The following is a 21,993-nucleotide window of genomic DNA, read 5'->3' as shown; positions in this document are numbered from 1 at the left end:
TGTTTCCTTTCAACACTCCCTTCCCTCTTGTTTGCCTTAGTGTCTTTTCCTTAGCTGGAGCAGTTTTTTGCTCCTCCTTTTCTTCTAATTTCTCTCCTTATTGCTTTAGTCTTCCTGTCTCCTTTCCTTGCAAGTTTGCTGTCTTTACCTCCCCCCTCCCAGGCAGCCTCCTTTATCTCTAGTGTCCCTTATCTCTCTCCCGACAAACGATCAGCCGCTTTGTTTCAACACCCACTTCCCTCTTTCAAAAAAAAAAATAAAGCATGATCTGCTTTTTGCCCCTGGGCAATTCAGCTCCAAGGACCACGCATTCGCTGCATAAGACACACAGACATTTCCCCTTACTTTTTAGGAAGAAAAAAGTGCATCTTATGGAGCGAAAAATATGGTAATCTGTACATCTTCTACTGTGGAGAGAAGAAATGAGCCCTGGAAGTTAACCTCCTCAAAATCCTGAGGACATATGACATCAAGATTTGTGAGAAAGGTGACAGCAACACATACAATTGTGCACCCACCCCAAATACTGGGTCACTAGCAAGGCTAAGGTTTGGACCAGCAAGAACACCCTCGGTCCACAAAAATGTGCCACTATCAACCTTTTGGAACAGCCCACTAAATCCCCCAACCACCCAGAGAAAGGACCAGCGATAGGGAAAAGTTATTCCACATGTCCAACATCTCTGATGTCATTTCACTCAACACGAGACCTGAACTATAGACTTCATGCTGTGTTTGCAAATCTCTTGCCAACTATCGAGGACAACACAGTGATATCAAGCAAATATCATCGTAATGTCGCTCCATAACCAAAGGACACAATCATCTTTCGACGGAAAGTCAATGTCATTTTAAGACTTCGTCCGCAGAAATAAACTTTACATGGGATCCGCAGTGTGCCATTTCCACAGATGCAACTTCATACACACATAAGAATGAGAGAGGGTGGCTCACCTATTCCGAGCAGGAGACTTCCCTGCTTCCTCCTGAACTGATCCAAGACGTGTCGATAACGTGGAGGATGAAGAGTCTGGGTGAATCAAGCTGCAAGTAAATGACACTGTTTTTAAGCAGCAATTAGCATCAAATTACTGCAACTAAAGCAAGCTATCATTATTACGCCACAACTCAGTGAGTTCTCCCAGGACTTAAAAAGCAGCGGATTTATATTCCTTACAATTGTTCTTTGAAAGGAGAAATGTTTTAAAGTGCTTCCTTAAAAGCTATAGCAAGCAACAAGTTCTCAAATGCTGTGGAAGATTGCAATTCTGCAAGGGGGAGGCGGAACTAAGGATAAGAAAAACAAAGTCATTTAAAAGTACAGTCGTACCTCGGCTCCTGAACACCTTGGGAGTTGAACGTTCCAGCTCCTGAAAGATCAAAACCCCGGATCGAAACATCTGACAGGGCTTCTGATTGGCTGCAGGAGCTTCCTGCAGCCAATCAGAAGCCACGCTTTGGAAGTTGAACGTTTCGCAAGTCGAACGGACTTCCGGAACAGATTCTATTTGACTTCCAAGGTACGACTATAACAAGAATTTTCTCTATGCATCCCTGTTCCCCACTCCACATCACAATATTGTTAGAATTTTGCAGTCTGGAATATGGGGTTTTAAAGTCTTTTTATAAATTTGAGTCTGAAAAGAATAGGGCAGGTTACATATCCCAGTAATGCAGGGCTGTGAAATATTAAAACTGTTTTGTTGGCCACCCAGAATTGCTCTCAATTATTTCTGCAAGCTGAGTTTCTTTTGGTCAGGGATGGGGAAGGAGGTGCCACCTACATCAAAATGCCCTTCAGGAGAACAGAAGTTGTTTACAGTGGCCAATGCTGCTAAGGAAAAGCAGTCTGTACATGCTCAGAGACATTCCTCTATACTGAGAGTTCAGTTCCAGGAGTATGCTGGCTGGGGAATGCATACGCCAATCTCTCAATGTTTCGACACTACTGAAAATAATCATTTTCAACTCACAGACAGCAGAGGGTGCTATATTCAAATTTGGAAAGTGAAAAAGAAACAAGGCAGGATTTATCCCTCACACCACAGGTCAGATGTTTTACTACAGCTTATCACTGATGAGCAACTTCAGTGTTTACCTACAGAGGTTGCTGGAGGGTTCTCTTAGTTGCAGCAGCTCATGTTAACATATTGCAAGCTGATCCATCACTAGGAAGCCACAAAACCACGTCTCAACTGAACACTTTTACAGAATTCCAGCCTCAATAAAGCTGCGGGATTGCTAAAATCGGACCGAGAAGAGCTGTCTGAATTCACTTTGAGATTTACAAAATATGCATCTCTTCCTTTCAGATTCAAGCTAGGAAAGTTCGGGCGCTCAAAGCCTGTCCAATCATGCAACTTTTTTCATCAACATCCATCAGACTTATTGAAAGATCCCCAAGCAGCTTAAACATATACGTAAATACACCTTACTGTTTTTTAAAAAATCATAAAAACTGATAACTGATAGAACCTTGAGGGGGCTAGAAACTCTCTCCTGTGCCAATGAAAACACCAGATTGTGCTTATTTCCATCGTGGCAGATCCAGGCCACTGGAACAATGCGGGAGAAGACGGCCTGACCCAAAGGTCTCCTTTGCAACAGTTCTCCCCACCCCCTTGCTCACATGGGATGAGGAACCATAGAATTGTAGAGTTGGAAGAGGCCACGAGAGTCATCTAGTCCAACCCCTGTGTTACAGGAATCTTTTTGCCCAGCTGGGCTCAAACCCATAACCCCGAGATCATGCTCTACCAACTGAGCTATGCATGTGGAAGCCAAACACACAACACCATAAGCTGCTTTAAGAAACAACTGAGCCAGCAAGCCTGTGGCGGGAATGACATTTCCTTCCTTGCCCCACATACCCAGGGAGAAGAATGGGCGGTAGGTGGGTGGGGACTCCCTCCTTCTTGGGTCTGCTGCTTGACTGTAGCATGCATGTGGACCCAGCAGCAGACAGGGTTTTTTAAATTGTTGTAGTAGTAACCAAGCTGAAGATATGTGTAAATGAATTAATGGCATGTTCTTTGCCCACTTCCACTTGTCCCCTTCTGTTGTTGTTTCCTTGTGTCTACCATAAGATTGGAAGCCCTTTGGGGTCAGAAGATGAAAGTATCTCAGTGGCACCTTGAAGACTACAGTCATACCTCGAGTTGAATGTGCTTCGGGTTGAGCGTGTTCGAGTTGCGCTCCGCGGCAACCTGGAAGTAATGGAGCGCGTTACTTCCGGGTTTCGCCACATGCGCAGACGCTCAAAATGACGTCACGCGCATGCGCGGAAGCGGCAAAACGCGACCCGCACAAACGCGCCGTCACGGCTTACATTGCGTTCAGGATGCAAACGGGGCTCCAGAACAGATCCCGTTCACATCCCGAGGTACCACTGTAATGGGTTTATTGTGGCGTTTTGCAGACATTTGTTGAAGTGGACTCTCATTCAAGGAAGCATATACCACAATTAAAGTTTAAGCCTTTAGGTGTAGAGAGAGACTGCATCTGCTGGGAGAGACAGACACAATAGACGGCTTTAACAACCCAACTGCAGAGGAAGGGGCAAAGATGACAATACGGCAAAGTCAGTTAAGCCATTCCACTATTGACGGAAGCCATGGCTTATCAAAACCTGATGTGCAAAATCAACACAATACCATAGCAACAGCCAGTGTGATTGGACCCCTGCATTCAAGCAGAATATTGCAGACAAATTGTGTGGCTGGGCGGACAAAAGATATTCCAAAAACTTAAAACTAAGTGGATTCCCCGCCAAACCAGATATACTGATACCTTTGCCAGGTAAGGTCTTCTTCGAGGAATATGTTGCGGCTGGCTTTTCTGCTGCCAACCGGAGTCCGCGGTTCCCCAGGATCCAGTACTGACAAACAGTTGGCAGAGTCAGACAGAGCATTCAAGTCTTCCCCGATGGAGTTACTCTCTGTGGAGTGAGCGTAGCTTAAGGCTATCTTACGGCAGTAAGTGCAAGCTCGGAGGTCACCTGTCGAAAAACAAGAAAGATTGAACAGCCTTGCCCTCTACAGCAGGGAAACTAAGGATCCGAAAGAAAGGCTACTCTCTGAGATGGTTTTTCTCGCCAGGCTTTTCTATGATTTGAGAAGCTGTGAGTTGAAATTAGCTCCCTCCTCCGGGAAGCATTCACTGTACATGAGGCTTCTTCCGCGAGCAGCCGCTGCTTCCAAAAAGTACTCCCCCCCTGCCGCCCCATCAGGTGATCGGAAAGGAAGAAAAACAGTTTCTTTGGTGAAGCGCTTCAGACATTGCCTCCTCGCTCCAGTTTCAGCCTCAAAGGCTCTAACAGAAAAGGGGGGTGCTGCTGTCTGAAAGCCTTTTACAAACAGCAAAAGAGCTTTCAAGCAACATTGCCCTTTGAAGTCCCAACAACTGGGACTTCAAAGCACACCATCACCTGACACCATCGTGACATCATGCCCCACCCATCAAGTTTGGCCTGCCAGGAAGAAGGGTGATAACAATCTAGCCCACCAGCCAGAAAATTTACTGGCAGGCTGTGGGTTAAACCACAGAGCCTAGGACTTGCCAATCAGAAGGTCAGCGGTTCAAATCCCCGCAACGGGGTGAGCTCCCGTTGCTCGGTCCCTGCTCCTGCCAACCTAGCAGTTCGAAAGCACCTCAAAGTGCAAGTAGATAAATAGGTACCGCTCCTATCTACTTGCACTTTGACATGCTTTCGAACTGCTAGGTTGGAAGGAGCAGGACCGAGCAACGGGAGTTCACCCCGTTGCGGGGATTCGAACCACCGACCTAATCATCGGCAAGTCCTAGGATCTGTGGTTTAACCCACAGCGCCACCTGTGTCCCTACATTTATTTATGAATATAAGGGAGCAAATTCTTTCAGAAGTAGGTATAAAGCAAACACAACTAACAGTGTCCTACCTTTAACTTTGCATGGAACTGTGAATGAAGCAGATGAAGGAGCCCATCATAGCACACTTCCCATGTGGAAAGGCTCCATGCTCAGTCCTTAAACAAAGGCAACTTTCTCCCCTCCCCTAAAAAGGCTGAGACTTTGAACGCTTCATGCCTTACCTGTGTAACCCATGAATTTCCCAGGGATTTCCTGGTTGCAGCAGCGGCTGCAGAAAATCTGCCCGCACAGCCGGCAGTGGTGCCTGCGGCGAAAGGTGGTAAATTTCTCACTGCAGTCATAGCACTCCTTGCACTGGCTGTCCGGCATCCAGTATTGCTTCAGATCACTGTCCTGGGGAGGGAATTAAGTATTTAGCCTGGTCACAACACAAGGCAACAGATTTATGTAGGAAATTTCTATCTCCAAAGCTAAAACAATACCATGGGAAGTCACAAGGCCGTGATGAGATTACATTTCCTCAGTAACTGGCTAATTAGATTTCCCAAGGCAAGTCCTTCTTAGACACATTGCCCGATAGCACAGTCTCTAGACTAACAAGTAAAAGTTTAAGTCCAGTAGACAATGGCCCAGCCGTTCAGCAAGTTCTGATCACACTCAGGCAATTCCTCCAGAGCATCCTAGCAGAAATATGTAATGTTAAAGGCATTAGGCAGGGGACTCCTCCCTCCATTCAACCGAACCTTTAAAAGCCAGCCTTCTTCTTTAATATGCAGGCATGGTTTATTCAAGCCAAAATAATTTTCCAGGTGTTCTTATTAAAGCTATACAATTTGATCCAGTAAAGGATTCCTACCATCTCAGGAAGACAAATTTTGCCTGTAAGCCAAAGGTGAGGATGCCCAGGGGTTTCAATTTGGCATGTGAGGACATTTCCCTCTTAACCATGCCCACCAGTCAATCAGCTGGCATCGCTTGGTGACATCAGCTGATGGGGGGAGGGTTCAATCCGGCTGGTGAAGCAGAGAGCAGGACTAAGACCTCCATTCATCAGCTGATGAACAGAGTTTTTACTCCTGCTGGGTGGTGTTTCACCAGAGCATTTCCAGTGCAGGATACACTGGCAAGGCAGACCCCTTCCCCCACCCCCAAGGGTTGACTCTGACAGGTGAGCAAGACCACCCACCAGTCAACTGACATCAGATGATGGACAGGTGAGTGGCATCGCCCACCTGTCCAAGTTGGTGGAAAAGTATGGACCGCTAGGCCAAAAGGGTTTCTCAACCTTGTTTTAACCCACCATTTTGTAAGAAGCACGTCTCATTAGGCTGAAAGCCTTAAATAAAAGCTCATTTTCATCAATACTTCGTAAGCAATTTGTTTCATCCAGAAGCTGCTGAAATTAGTGAGGCTTAATCTTGCCTTAAGGGCTTGTGGGAACTTCTTGCAGCAGCAGGTAGTGCTGTTTCGATCTCTGTATTGACTCGGAGAACAGGACAGTCTTTCGTAAACACCAAACACGACATGTGTTTCATAGCAGCTCCATCATATTAACACCTCTCCCTCCTCCTCAAAGCATTACCTGGCTTTTTCCTTCCATGATTTCTTTTAGACGTTTTAGAACAGTACTGAGGCTTCGAAGCTGAACAGCCGTTCGAGGATCATGACCGCCAAGGGAAGGTTCTTTTCTTCGATTCTCTGAGGACAAGAGACATTAGTTACCATTTGAGATAGATATTCTCTTTGTGTTGCCTATTGATGGACATCTCATTAGAATGCAGAAGATATAACTTCAACTCTCTTAAAGAGACATTGATGCAAACTTTTTACAGTAAATACTGAACAATTGGAGGAGCTTTTTCAGAGCCGAGTTGCTTCCTTGCATGAGAAATGGGCATTTTGCAATGATCCAAAAGGTATAAAATTTGGCATCCATCAAAACATGCTTCCAACATGGAAGTTCTAATAGTACAGAATCTGAACCCACTTACTCAGAAGAAAGCCTGACTTACTTTAACAAAAAAGTAATTCCAAGAAGGCATAAGTTAGGAAAACAGCCCTCACATTCAGCCATGAACCATTATTCTGTTAACTGTATGGCTGGCTTCCATGAGACCAGCAGGGATTTTTTTAAAGAAGTTCAGAAATATAGGTAGCACTTCTCGGTTTATTTTGAGTATTAGGATAAGTAACTTGAAAGAAACATATAAAAAACTTGCCTGTATTACATTCCTCAACATACACACCTTGAGGAATTAAAAACCAAATCTATGTATATGAATAAGCTTCCTTTTGTCACTTTCACTGCAACATTCATATTGAGGTATTTAGCTAAAAGTCCTCCTTACAGTATAATAGCATGCACCACAAACGGAATACAGTAATAGGAGTTTTGACCGTATTGTGTTTTTATCAACATTTGGAATTTTTTTTGGAAAAACAGATTTATAAAGCACACATCTTAACAAATTTACTGGATAATTTTTCAGCGGTTCACTACAACCCTCTGCTTCGGCTGCATGGTAATACATAAAATCACAGGAATTCACTGTTAGAAGTATTCATCAGGAGCTGCGAACAGTTACATGACCAAAGTACTAACTTGCATTCATTTTAGTAAGTCGAGCTTATTTTACATGCCCCTTTTCTATGTTTACTGAACTCAAAGGTAGCTTCACATACAACAATTTCATTCATACGAAACCCAACAGGTCAACGTTTGTGGATAAAACGCACGAAAACTACTCACCCACACTTTAAAAAGCGAAAGGTTTATACGATCTAAAGAGAAACCCACACTTTAAAAAGCTGCAATCCATTGCAAAGCAACATTTGCTAACTATAGAATAAAAGGGTGTGTACACTTTAGCCAAGTTTCTTAATATCACTATATGAAGTTTCCCATTCTAACACGCTTGGAAACAGTACGCGCCCCAGATTTGCTAACTGTGCTCCTTTCATGGCATTCCTTTTTAAACAGGTGCTTTGTAAAACCTTTTTAAAATAATAATAACATCAAGTTTCTCACCAAGCGCATCGCTCTCCATTGGACATGCATTTTAATTGGCGCTCCCTGGATGAAGAGAAACAAACACGGCTCCTTTTGTACGTACTGCTTTATTTATCACTGATGTCAGCAGGAATGCTGGCAGCTCAGACCAGAAGCAAGCAAGTTAACTGTTGCTGTGCAACAGCCAACCTCCCAGTTTCGGAGGGACGAGGAAACAGCTTGCCTTTGTAATAGCAGGACCTCTGAAACACTCTGCGGCTACGGGTCATTTTCTAGCAAGTATCTAACTGCCTGGCAACACAATTCATTTCCTAAGGAAATTTGGGGCAAGTGGTTGTGGTATGGGATGGAGATGAGATGTTCTGCAATTGACCTTGACCATTTCTACCAGGTACTAAAATTCCTGTACCATGGCTTTCAACCACAAGTGTTGGGGAAAGTCCAAGCATATTTCAGTTTTCAGATGCATTCATGGTAGTTCAAAGCGTTGACCCCGGATTTCAAATGAGGAACCATGTATCATCTGTTGGAGGTGAATTTTCCCTGGCGGCAGACAACAGAACCACAAGACTGATGTAAAATACTCAAACAAGAGTTTTATTACGGTTGTACAAACAACCAACACAAAGCATGTGGGTGTTCTCTTTCTGCAGGCAGTTGCAAACTGCAACTTCTTCCATCTTTATGCACATCACCAGCTGTGCCTAATTAGCCTGGAAAACCACACCCAGAACTCACAGAAAACATCCTTAAAGTTATCTGCTCCCTTTTCCTGTTTCGTGACGAATGGTACCTAACATCATCTTAGATGCACTTCAAGCAACTCCCCACATGAATAATAATAATAATAATAATAATAATAATAATAATAATAATAATAATTTTTTATTTATACCCTGCCCTTCCTGGTTCAGAAAACCGGGCTCAGGGCAGCTAACAACAAATTTAAAACACTTAATTGTAGAAGCAGCATTAAATACAGTATAAAAACATGAATAACAATAAAATTCAAAGTTCATAAATTAATTTGGCGTTAATCCATCTAATAAAAATTAGATAGTCACCAGGGCTAACTGGCTGAATTAGTCCTACTTGGGCCAGCAAGGAGGCCAGGGGAGAATTAGCTGTGGGGTCTCAGAGCGGGTAATCTTCATAAAAGGAGAGGGGGAGGGAAGAGAAGGGAAATAAAAGATCAGGCTGAATTCAAATTAAAGGCCAGGCAGAATAGCTCTGTCTTACAGGCCCGATGGAAGGAGGTTAAATCCTGAAGGGTCCTGGTCTCATGGGACAGAGCATTCCACCAGGTCGGAGCCATCACTGAAAAGGCCCTGGCCCTGGTGGAGGACAGTCTGGCTTCCTTAGGGCCCAGGACCTCTAAACTATGGTTATTCATAAGATCCTCTGCGGGGCATACCAGGAGAGGCGGTCCCGTAAATATAAGGGCCCTAGGCCACCATGTCTGTTTATTTAGTATATATCTTGCCACAGGCCATTTTTTATTCCCAGGGTGATCTGCAAAACTGGCTAAGAACAAGTGCAATATAAATGTCATCAAAATATGGTTAAAAGACCACCAACGTCACAATAGCGGCATTAAGCAGGGAGCAGTATTATATCTAAAGCACTTGGTCTTTGCCTGGCACTATGGTACATGCCAGGACGTGGGTGGCGCTGTGGGTTAAACCACAGAGCCTAGGACTTGCTAATCGGAAGGTCGGCAGTTCGAATCCCTGCGACGGGGTGAGCTCCCATTGCTCTGTCCCAGCTCCTGCCAACCTAGCAGTTTGAAAGCACGCCAGTGCAAGTAGATAAACAGGTACCGCTCTGGCGGGAAGGTAAATGGCGTTTCTGTGCGCTGCTCTGGAAGAAGCAGCTTAGTCATGCTGGCCACATGACCCGAAAAACTGTCTGCGGACAAACACCAGCTCCCTTGGCCTGTAAAGCGAGATGAACGGCGCAACCTCAGAGTCGTCTGCGACTGAACTTAACTGTCAGGAGTCCTTTACCTTTACCTTTTTTATGGTGCATGCCAGGTGAACATCTCTGTAGAGAGCGTTCCACGACTGGGATGTTATGCCACCAGCAGTGTGGTCCTCTAAGTCTGTTGTCCACCTGTCTAACCCAGTGTTTCCCAACCACTGTTCCGCGGCACACTAGTGTGCCGCGAGATGTTGCCTGGTGTGCCGCGGGGAAAATTAAAAAATTCGAAGGATTTTTTTTTTTAAGTCAAATTTTTGATTGGGGAGCCGTCACTAGATGACCCCTGGGGTTCCCTCCCTCCCTCCCGCTCTGCGCCTCCCTCCTCCTCCTCCTCCTCCGGGGAGGCCCTTCCTGGCTCTCGGCCAAGGCTTGGCGGCTGCCACTCACTCACTCGCTCGCCCACCCGTCCCTCCATCCCTGCACCCGGCCTCTCCCACTCCGTCCCCGGCGCGGGGGCTGCCGGGATCCGTAGTCCCCTCGCCCTTGGGCTCCGCGCCCGCGCGGGGTACGCAAACTACGTTTCCCAATGTGGCCTGGCGGGCCGGGCGTTTTGTTTGAAGCGCTCTTCTCCCGGCCATGGAATGAGCGCGGCGGCCGGGCGGGCAGGGGCTCTTCCGCGCAGACCCCGCGCAGCCTGCCTGCGCCCCCGCGGAGATCGGGCGGCAGGATGGTGCCGGGGGATCCCCGCGGAGGCGGAGCGGCGGAGGCAGAGGCTGCCCCCCAGGTAGGGCTGCGTCGGGGGGGGGGTATTTTTGCAATGCTGCATCCGCGCCGGAGGGGACGCATCGGACCGCGGGGAGACCCCTTGGCGGGTGTGCAAGGCAATGCATGCGTGCAGGCATTGCATGGAGTGCAGTGCAATGCAATGGCAACGCGGCGCCCTGCATGCATGCATGCAACTTCCACCGGCGCTCCGGACTTGGCAGGTGAGGGGGGTCCCCAGTGGGCGGCAGAGAGAGCCGGGAGGGCGAAGGGGAGCCGGGGGGGAGCAGTGCTGCTCCCCGAGCCGAGCCCGGGGGGAAACTTCGGCGTCGTTGCGCCGGGTGTTGGAAGCGTAGGCTGGCGGGGGCCCCTCACCTGCAAAACCTGGTCGCCTCTCATATATTTCGTGCATTGCATTCATCGCCCGCTTTCTCCTCCAAGGAGCTCCCGGGGGCGTGCGTGGTTCTCCCCGTGTTATCCTCGCAACAACAGCCCTGCGAGGTGGGTCAGGCGAGTGGCCCAAGGGAGCACCCAGGGATTGTCCTGGCCAGGTGGGGTGATTTGAACCCTGCTCTCTGCCCGGTCTTCGTCCTCATTTAGCCCCATGTGCATGACTGTGCATGACTGAGGTTTTCCCCCCTCGTCTTGGCTATGGTGTGAGTCTGTCCTGTTAATTAATGGGGTTCTGCCTTCGGAGAAGATGAGCCAGCCCTCAAGGAGGTGATTATGTAATTTGCTAGCAATTCATGTCCCTTCCGGCGTGACGCTGCGTGCTGACGTCACGGGGCTGTAATGGTGGTGTGCCTCGAGATTTTTTTCATGAAACAAGTGTGCCTTTGCCCAAAAAAGGTTGGGAAACACTGGTCTAACCTAATATGGTGCGGGAACCTGCAAGAGATTGCCCACTTAATATGCTAATCTGTGAGTTGGTGTATATGGGAATACGCAGTGCAACTGTTATGCATTAAGGTTTTTCCCTATGTAGAAAACACAAGTGAGTGTTTGGTATACACATGTAGCAATGGCTCTTTAACACATACACACAAAAGATTGTACAAATGGAGTTGTCTTTTACAGACATGATGTGGCAGCTCAAGATCTTTGCCTCATCTTTTAGACATGCTTTGATCAGCTTTCCCCAACCTGTTGCCCTTCAATTCTCATCACCCCTGATTATTTAGTACATTTACAGTTTGGGAGTCCAAAACACCAGAAGGCAACCATGCTGAGGGAGGCCACATGCTCCAGATTTTTGTCCCTTTCCTCTGCATCCTCTGTATGCAGAGAACCCAAAAAAACATCTATAAAAATGCTGAACTATAATAAGCAAGCCTACAAACGTGATGGTGCTGGAGGAGACTCTTGAGAGTCCCACGGACTGCAAGAAGATCAAACCTCTCCATTCTGAAGGAAATCAGCCCTGAGTGCTCACTGGAAGGACAGATCCTGAAGCTGAGGCTCCAATACTTTGGCCACCTCATGAGAAGAGAAGACTCCCTGGAAAAGACCCTGATGTTGGGAAAGAAGGAGGGCACAAGGAGAAGGGGATGACAGAGGACGAGATGGCTGGACAGTGTTCTCGAAGCTACCAGCATGAGTTTGACCAAACTGCGGGAGGCAGTGGAAGACAGGAGGGACTGGTGTGCTCTGGTCCATGGGGTCACGAAGAGTCGGACATGACTAAACGACTAAACAACAACAACAACAAACGTGATTGTGGAGGTACTTTAAAAAACAGATATTTTTTTTAAAACACACACACAATTAAGTGATGTTTAACTTCTTATGAAATAAATAAGAAAAAATAGAAGGTCTCTCTCTCTCTCTCTCACACACACACATACTATACAGATAAAAATCTGCTAATCATCAAATGAATTATGAGGAACTGGAACTCCTACCATTTTGTCTAATTTAATTAAAATCACTTGGCCATCCTTGATAAACGCTTAAATACCAGTATCAAATTTCTGTAGCTTCCCCATTCTGATTTTCCTTTTACACAGAATACTTGTGCATGTGTAGTAATCCTGTTAATATTTAAAATGCTAACTCTGCAATTATACTTGGCGCTGAGGAGGACGGAAGCTGGGGGTGGGGAGACTAGCTCAATACACTGTTGCACTTACGCAATTTTTCATTATGAACTCATAGAGCATGAAGGAATGTGCACTGTGCCCAAAACCAACAGGCCAGAGGCACCAAGCCTCAAGCCATTTTGCAATCTCTTACAAATCTGCTAAAATCAAGAAAATGCATGAAAGGGTCCGTTCTGCAGCGCCCCCTGCCGCACCTCCCTACCCAACCCTACAAAAGCCTTAGTATTAAGTAGCACAGCAATCATAACTCCCGCTTTGAACATTTCAAATCCCACCTGGGCATATCATCTACAGCTGTAGTTCACATACAACTTTTGGGCGTACGAAAAATGAACTTAATCTTACTCCTGAAGCCAGGCCAGGATGTCTACATGTCCCTAGTCTTTCAGCTAAACGTTCAGGAAGACCTTGTTGCTGATGTGATTGTGGCACGCTGCAACCTATTCACCTGTGGGTACATGAGGACATTCTCCAGGGGGGACGACCCCTATCTACCTATAATAATAATAATAATAATAATAATAATAATAATAATAATAATAAATTTATACCCCGCCCATCTGGCTGGGCTTCCCCAGCCACTCTGGGAGGCTTCCAAAAGAATATTAAAATACTATAATACATCAAACATTAAAAGCTTCCCTAAACAGGGCTGCCTTCAGATGTCTTCTAAAAGCCTGGTAGTTGTTGTTCTCTTTGACATCTGGTGGGAGGGTGTTCCACAGGGAAGGCGCCACTACCGAGAAGGCCCTCTGCCTGGTTCCCTGTAACTTGGCTTCTCGCAGTGAGGGAACCGCCAGAAGGCCCTCGGTGCTGGATCTCAGTGTCCAAATAGAACAATGGGGGTGGAGACGCTCCTTCAGATATACTGGACCAAGGCTGGCTACCTGCCTGCCGCAGGTAAACAGCATTTCTGTGGCTTTTCCTAAAGCTTGTTCTGAAACAGCCAACCTTTGTCAGGCAGGCACAGGCCATCAGAAGAACTTCAGGCCAATTCCTTGGGGACAATCACCCCCACGTTTCCCAGAGTTTGGACCACAGCCTGTTTCTGCACATGAAGGATAGCCATCCCTAGTGCATTCCAAACATTTTCACACTACAACTCCCATCAGCCCGAGCCAGAACGACTGTTTCCAAGCCCCTGTTATAGCTTCTCCTGTAGTTCTCTGGGCTAACCAGTAAAATTCTGTAATTAGCTAAAACTTGTGTCTTTATTGGACGGGTGGGTACAGCTGGCAAGGGAAGGGTATGCAAGGAATGGGAGTCCGGGATGAATTCTCAGGAAGCTGAATGCTGACCTCAATTGTGTCCAGATGCATTGGAGGCACTAGGGCTTGTAGGTGCAAACATATCATAGAATCATAGAATCATAGAATCATAGAGTTGGAAGAGACCACAAGGGCCATCGAGTCCAACCCCCTGCCAGGCAGGAAACACCATCAGAGCACTCCTGACATATGGTTGTCAAGCCTCTGCTTAAAGACCTCCAAAGTAGGAGACTCCACTACACTCCTTGGCAGCAAATTCCACTGTCAAACAGCTCTTACTGTCAGGAAGTTCTTCCTAATGTTTAGGTGGAATCTTCTTTCTTGTAGTTTGGATCCATTGCTCCGTGTCCGCTTCTCTGGAGCAGCAGAAAATAACCTTTCTCCCTCCTCTATGTGACATCCTTTTATATATTTGAACATGGCGATCATATCACCCCTTAACCTCCTCTTCTCCAGGCTAAACATGCCCAGCTCCCTTAGCCGTTCCTCATAAGGCATCGTTTCCAGGCCTTTGACCATTTTGGTTGCCCTCCTCTGGACATGTTCCAGTTTGTCAGTGTCCTTCTTGAACTGTGGTGCCCAGAAGAAGTGCATTTTACACCTCTTACAGCTAGGGAGATGGGTGATGATAACCAGGTTAGGGATTCGTGCCAGTCATATGGGTTTGCTGGGTGAACTGATAGGAAGAGATGACAAAATCCATTTAGGCTTGGGCTGGAGGCTGGGAGGCAGTGAGGGCTGAAGACAGGAAAGGGCGGGGGATTTGTCTCAGAGATTTGAGAATCTAACAGAGAGCTTTCACCACTCCCTTCGCCTTTGGGGGATACTAGAAAAAAACACACCATGAAATTGCAGGCAGAGTCTTGCAGCGAGAGATCCTTTTGTTCAGGAGGTTTGGGATCAAGGGGTTAGGAAACAAAGCCAGCAAGTTTCTACCCACCACATCTAGAAATACGGAGGAGGAGGGAAGCTTTAGGACTGTGATTGGCTTGCGCTTGCTGAGAACAGATGAAGAGTTCAGAGGAGGAGATCACTGCTGTTCCCCCGCCCCATGTCTGCAGCCAACCAATAGCATGAGAACTGGTGACATGAGGTGGCCGTGCCAGTCTTCAAGTGCCACACAGGCATTTGGGTAGCAGTCCAAGTATTCACAGAGAAGGGGGTGGGAAGAGACAAACCAAGTGAAGCAAACCACAGATGAGCAAAGAAATTGCAAGCTGCCTCCTGGCTTGCTCAACAAATCATGACCTGTAGTTAAGCTTGAATGCAGCTACTCTGCCTCTAGGCTCTTATTACAGCCAAGCATTGCACTGAAAAGTTCTGCTCCCCATCACCTAGTTTGCACTGAGGGGCGGACCACTGTTCCTGGACTGTACCAGGATGCAGGTTGGGGCTTGCACGACTGGATGGCTCCATTTAAAACAAATCTCTGCACGCTAAATCCCTGAGCTTTGAGTATGCCAGAGAGGGCTAGCCTCCTGCTGCCACAACATGTCAGTTTTCAGTGACCAACGAATACTTCTTGCATGGAGGAGCATCCAGTCTTGTGGGCCTCCATCTGCAGTCTGAAATGGCAGAGCCCGGAAGCAGATCTCTCCCGCCATGTAACTGAGCTTTCACAAAACTGCCTTTATGCTATAGCGCAAACCCATCTGGCTCCCACTCTGTGGAACTTATCATTTGTTTTGCACACCCCAATCCTCATGGAGAACTTGAGCAGAGTTCTCAAGAGCTGTTCAGAGACAGATCAGGGGAATCCTACCTGAAGTATTAACAACACTGCTGCTTCAAATGCAGCAAGAGACAGATTTCAGATTGTAGGGTGCCAAATCCTCGTCTCCCTGTCCCTGCATTTCACCAATGTATTTGCTACTGGCAAAAGAGGTCCCTCCACAACACACACACACACACACACACACACACACACACACACACTTCAACTTTCTTGTTCATGTGTATGGGAGAGAAAAGCTTGCTTGCTGCTCTGACCTTAAAATCACTACAAGGTGGGTGATTGGTGCATATATTATATTATTATTTGGAAAAAATCACAGCAACTTTGCATCAGCTTCTGAGCCAGCTTCTTGGAACGCTTGCCTGCAAGATCATCTCCAGAGGTTTCCCCAAGGAGACCAGCACTGAAGGTCTCCAGAGACTGTTTTATTAAAGAAGCGAAGAGGTTATTTAAGGTCAATGATTTTAGAGGAAGAACAATAGGCAAAACCTCTCATGACCATTCACACACAATCCCCCCCCCAAAGGTCACATATTATTTACTTTTGCTGATCCCTCACATGGATGGATTTTTTAAAAGCAAGCAAAATATTGGCACAACGCTAATAGGGCTGGGAAACTTATGGCTGGGGGTGAGGAATCCATTTTAACCAGATTTATACACAGAACTTGACTGTCCAAAACTGACTGATCTTTGCTTGCATTAGACTTCCCCTTGTATCAAGCGCCTGCTTGCGTCTAAGCCACTCGTGCATCATCGGGGGGTTTTAAAAGCCCAACTAATTATATTAAAATTATATGCAAAATACACCCACTCCGTATTATAGATATAAGAGAGTCAAGCCGCATGCTGTGCTATTCTTACAGTGAAGTTTTATATTAATACATTTGTTTTTTATACAGTTACATACACTATAATATAATATGTGCTGTTTACTTTAGAAATCCTGAAGTATGTGTATAATTTATGTGAACGGTAACATAGCAATCGCTCACGTTTTTAGTGAAACAGGGGGGAAAGGGGACAACTTCCATCTCATAGAAATTAAAGATTGAGACAGTAATTAAGAGGGGGAAACTGCATGCATAAGCTTGACAGAAAGATTTCTAGAAAACTCCACCACTATCTGTGGCCTACCCATTACGTGTTTTCTGGTCTCCAATTGTATGGGACTTTGTACACCAATATGTGCAACATGAATGTTTTATCTAGAAGCTAACTGGCAGCCAGTGCAATTTTCTCAGCGGTGACCTACTATGACAGTGATAGTCTGCCCAAGGGAGCAGTTGAGATGCTGCATTTTCTGCTAGCTGCACCTTCCAGGTCAGCCACGAGGACAGCATTGCAATCCATTCTGGAGGGTGCCAGCAAATAAGAGAACAATGGTCTGGATTTTCTGATCCAGAAACAGTCGCAGCTGTCTTGCCAACCAAAGCTGGCAAAAGGCACCCCCAGCCATTGGCGTCACCTGGCCCTCTAGCAACGTAGATGGATGCAAGAGTGCCCTCAGAATCTTGGCCCTTGCTGCCCCTTTGAGAATAAGAATAGTGTTAAGCGTTTCTTGTGCTCCTTGCTCCTTGCACTTGAACATCTAAAGTCTGCCAAAGTAGCTGTAGCCTATGCAAATGCATCTTGTATTAAAGAGAAGTCTCAGTAGGCTTAAAATAACTTCCCCCTTAGAATCATAGAATCATATAGTTGGAAGAGACCACAAGGGCCATCGAGTCCAACCCCCTGCCAAGCAGGAAACACCATCAGAGCACTCCTGACATATGGTTGTCAAGCCTCTGCTTAAAGACCTCCAAAGTAGGAGACTCCACCACACTCCTTGGCAGCAAATTCCACTGTCGAACAGCTCTTACTGTCAGGAAGTTCTTCCTAATGTTTAGGTGGAATCTTCTTTCTTGTAGTTTGGATCCATTGCTCCGTGTCCGCTTCTCTGGAGCAGCAGAAAACAACCTTTCTCCCTCCTCTATGTGACATCCTTTTATATATTTGAACATGGCTATCATATCACCCCTTAACCTCCTCTTCTCCAGGCTAAACATGCCCAGCTCCCTTAGCCGTTCCTCATAAGGCATCGTTTCCAGGCCTTTGACCATTTTGGTTGCCCTCCTCTGGACACGTTCCAGTTTGTCAGTGTCCTTATTGCTTTCTCTGTTCTGAAATCAGAGAAACCTGGTCTATGTATGCAGAATGATCTTCTTCATTATTTCCTACTGGGGTTAAGCACTTTTTATCCAAGACAGGCTAATGTTGATCGCTGTAAACGCTCTTGGAGACAAGGAAAAGAAACCAGCGCATCCAATTGACATGAGTGCCCCCTGGAGGCTATCTGTCCCAAGAGGAGCGCAGCCTGATTCTGCTCTTCAATATTTTTCAGCAGTTAGTTATAAGTCTAGGCCTGACGATCTGAAATGCTGGAAAAGCTAACAACTCCAGCTTTCTGTGGCTAAGTTAAACAAAAACTAATGGCCTGATATTTTTTGTACCGAGTTTAGCCAGCTTCCCATTGCTACTAGGATCAGGAAAGCAGGATTTAACCCCGTCCCACATCGACCATTTCCCCCAATGTAAATGCTCTCCCAGGGGATATTTGCTTTGCAGGAGGGGAAAGGTGCTTGTATTCCTCTTTCCAAAGCAAAGAGCAACTTATGGGGGGGCATTGTATAACAGGAAATGGTGTAAGGCCAGGGTTAAATGGCCCCATGCTATTGCCCCAAACAAATGAGCACGCACTACCCTACTCCTGTGGGACCATCTGATTCAACAGAAGTGAGAGCGTTAATCACAGACCTCTCAGTGTAACATGTACCGGTAGTTTTGCCTCAGCTCTCAAGTCTCTCCCTGAAAATGATTCCTAACAGAACAGAGGGCATTTCATTTCAAATAACTGTTTGGACTTTTAGACTTGGGCACAGCTGAAATCTAATCTACTTAGGTCACAGCCCTGTTATGCGACCTTGGAATGCCAGCTGAATCTTGTACACCAGGGTTTTGTTCACATCTACTGGAGGCAGTAACAAGGAATGGGGGATCTGACTGCCCACATCAGGGCTTCAGGACCGCGCACAGGAGCCAGCGATTTACGTATCATTTGATAACGCTTTTAAGGGTTCATGGCCCCAGACTCAAATTGCACCATCCCCCACTCTGCAGATCGCTGGAAGTTATCTTTTTTAAAAACCATGTTTTCATTGCTTCGAAACATAATAAGGTGGGAAAATGCAAGTCTTCATGTGTTCTTCTGGCTTTGCACCAAGAATGGAAAAGAGGTCTGGAAAGTAGGACTTTTCAGTGGGCACAAAGGTAAGCAAGTCACCATGGACAGACATTCGTCCATCTGCTCTCACATACGTACTTCCCTCCTGTTTTCCACATTCCCAACAAAAAGGATGGCATTAGAAATTCCATAAATGTATACATTAGAAATCCCAAGTAGGGTAACAAAATAAAGCAGCAGGAAACACATGCAGATTTTCCTTCTTGCTTAGATGAATTTTAAAAAAAACACCCAAACACACACACAGAAAAACTGAGTTTTCACATTGCCAAATCTAGGAGTGTGTAGTTTTTTAAAGCAAGAACTGTGTTAGAAGATTCCTTGGAAGCATCTCTTGAACTGAATGGGGCTTGGAAAATGTCAAAGCCCCATAAAGAACAGACCACCTCTTTTCAAACTCTTATCTCTTACCTAAAGACGCTGAAGATCTTCTCTGCAACTCCCCAGAGGGCTGGGGTTTTTTGTAAGGTACCGGTGACGACCTTAGCGACTGCGACCTCAAAGTATGTTGCGGACTTGACCAACTTGCATTCAGCGTCTGTTGATCACCCTGTCCTGTCTCTGCTCTCTCCACGGAGGAAGCAAGACGACCATCGTCTAGAAAGAGGAAGTGTTAGTCTAATCAATGTGGAGATATGTGAACTGGAAAACTACCTTTTTATATTATTCTCAAATAAATCAGACACTAGCATTTGTTCACACATAAGCCATGACTTATGAACCTGGGAAAGATCGTCCCACCTGGTGAATAGGTGTGTGTACAAAATATACACAAAACAGAAATGTCGTTATTTTACAGCCTCTTCTCTAGTATACCAGTGTTTACCAGATTTCTCATAAATCTCTCTAGAAACACAGTTCCCACACTGAGTCATAGTGAAAGACTTAGATCTAAAGAAAGAACTCTTTGGCAGCCCAATCTTCTGCATTCCCCACCTCCCGAAATAAGTCCCACTGGGCTTACCTCTTTAAAAACTTATCATAGGCCAGCAGCCTGTTATATATTGCCAGCACAAACAGTGCTTAGGCTGCCAGCACTCACCTACAACTCTTATTAGCAAAAGAGAGAAGAAAATCAGGACCAAACCTTATTTATGGTTCTTCAAAGACAGTTCCAAGGAAACAGTCCCCTCACTCTGCTCCCAACAATTACCACCGTCCATCACTTTAAGTAACAGGGGAAAGGAATCATGGAACTACAAACTGCATCTAGCAAGAGCAGTAGGTCTGCCCCCTGCCTCTCATAACTGCTAGTACCAAGCCCCAGTTTCAGAGCCAAACCTCCACAGGGTGCAAAGACACATCAGACCTTCCAGCAGGAAGTTCTAGGCCAATGGCATTCTAGGCAGCTTATAGCTATAAATTCAGGTGTTGGGGGATCACAACCCACAAGTTACGAAGCAATGAGGAACTAGTTCTTGGCTTCAGTACCTCCCAGTTCCTTTGGTCTGGGAGGCCCTCCTTCTTTGGCCACTTGTTTCTCATGCCTACAAGAATTATCATCACAACCTGGAAGCTTACTGTTGACTGGGGTTGGTCATACTTGGAGGAAAAAGCACAACATGTGACTCACTTTATTAAACAAAAAATTAGGACAGTGAGAATTTCTTTTGCATTGTTAGGCCAGACCAGGTCTCTTAACCAAAGGAGATGCTCATTCGCTGCCTTCCCAGACCATGATTCTTTTCATCCACCAATACTCTCAAAAAGGATAAGCCACTTCACCTACTTCTTCAAGTTACTCCACTTTTAATCTTATTTTGGGTTCCATTGAACCTCCTTATTCCAGTCTAAAAATAAAAAACTTTTCTCTTTAGAACGGCACTGGCTGAGCGAAATAACCAACACGGTTGAGAAATCAGGGGAATGAGGAAAGAGGTGACAAGGAGAAGCTCTAGCTAAAGTTAAACAGAGACTCCAGCTCCACAGTCAACCACTGGGGGGTTCAACATCTGAGGAGGCAAAAAAAGGCAGTGTGGAGTACCTTTGGGTGAAAATCCCCCAAAGCTGAACAAATTGTGGGTGCAACATACACTCGATTATAGAATACAGTGGTACCTCGGGTTAAGTACTTAATTCATTCCGGAGGCCCATACTTAACCTGAAACTGTTCTTAACCTGAAGCACCACTTTAGCTAATGGGGCCTCCTGCTGCTGCCGTGCCGCCGGAGCACAATTTCTGTTCTCATCCTGAAGCAAAGTTCTTAACCCGAGGTACTATTTCTGGGTTAGCAGAGCCTGTAACCTGAAGCATATGTAACCTGAAGCGTATGTAACCCGAGGTACCGCTGTACTTCATGAGTGAACTTCAACTTGAATCTGAAAAGGCCTTTTCACAAAGGTCCAGGCTACACACGAGTGTTGTTTTTTAAACAAAAGACACAGCTGATGAGTTTTCCTAGATCAGCCAGAGTTATAAGAGTTATGTCTTCTGCCTGAGGACTTAAAGCAAGACACAGGGGCACCCCTGACTGCCAGATCTCACTTTAGTGACATGCTCATTTCTCTCCTGAAAGAGGACGCATGTGAGCCTCTTCATAAATATAGTAGAACAGACACTTGTTCGACTCAAGGAAAGATATGCTGACTGACTGGTACCCATTAACTCACAATGGATGATTAACGACACAGTTACAGGCATTGTTTGTATTAGATATGGCACTGGGACTGGAGATCAACTAGGCAATTACAACCTCGTGCCTGGGATCAATGTCATCTGCCACCATAGGGGCTCTTGTTGGTCTACCACAATGACACGGCCATTGCTCAGAGCAAACACAGTCTTGGGGCGTGCTCAGAGTTCCAGCGCTCAGTAACATGGGGACCTATATTTGTGCACCCAGACCTGCACGTGCAAGCCAGACACTGGATACGATTATCCACTTTGGCAAACAAGTCACCCACTTTGGCTTGAATGCTTGGAGGTAGAGGGCAGCAGCAGTGGGAACAAGATCAATCCATCCTAGAACACACTCATTTCACAAAATGGGCATCTGCACAAGGCTGGTTACAACAACAATGTGCAGTCCATGTTACATTGCACTAAAATGACTGCATTGCGCTTAATA

At 46.0% G+C, this 21,993-nt stretch overlaps 1 protein-coding gene across 5 annotated transcripts in view; it reads right to left on the bottom strand.

The window, feature by feature from the left end:
- PIKFYVE (phosphoinositide kinase, FYVE-type zinc finger containing) overlaps positions 1-21,993 on the bottom strand; it is a 97,580-nt gene that overhangs the window by 66,420 nt on the left and 9,167 nt on the right. For all 5 annotated transcript variants that reach the window (XM_081191646.1, XM_081191645.1, XM_081191647.1 and 2 more), the window contains 5 exons: positions 19,337-19,522; positions 6,431-6,546; positions 5,070-5,241; positions 3,790-3,997; positions 955-1,044 (listed from right to left, as the gene is read on the bottom strand). In XM_081191646.1, coding sequence (XP_081047772.1) covers positions 955-1,044; positions 3,790-3,997; positions 5,070-5,241; positions 6,431-6,546; positions 19,337-19,522 — 772 coding nt within the window. The remainder of the gene's footprint in view (positions 1-954; positions 1,045-3,789; positions 3,998-5,069; positions 5,242-6,430; positions 6,547-19,336; positions 19,523-21,993) is intronic.

Source organism: Podarcis bocagei, assembly GCF_964188305.1.
Source record: "Podarcis bocagei genome assembly, chromosome: 1".
NCBI lineage: Eukaryota > Metazoa > Chordata > Lepidosauria > Squamata > Lacertidae > Podarcis > Podarcis bocagei.
This window is presented reverse-complemented; position numbering and strand designations above follow the sequence as displayed.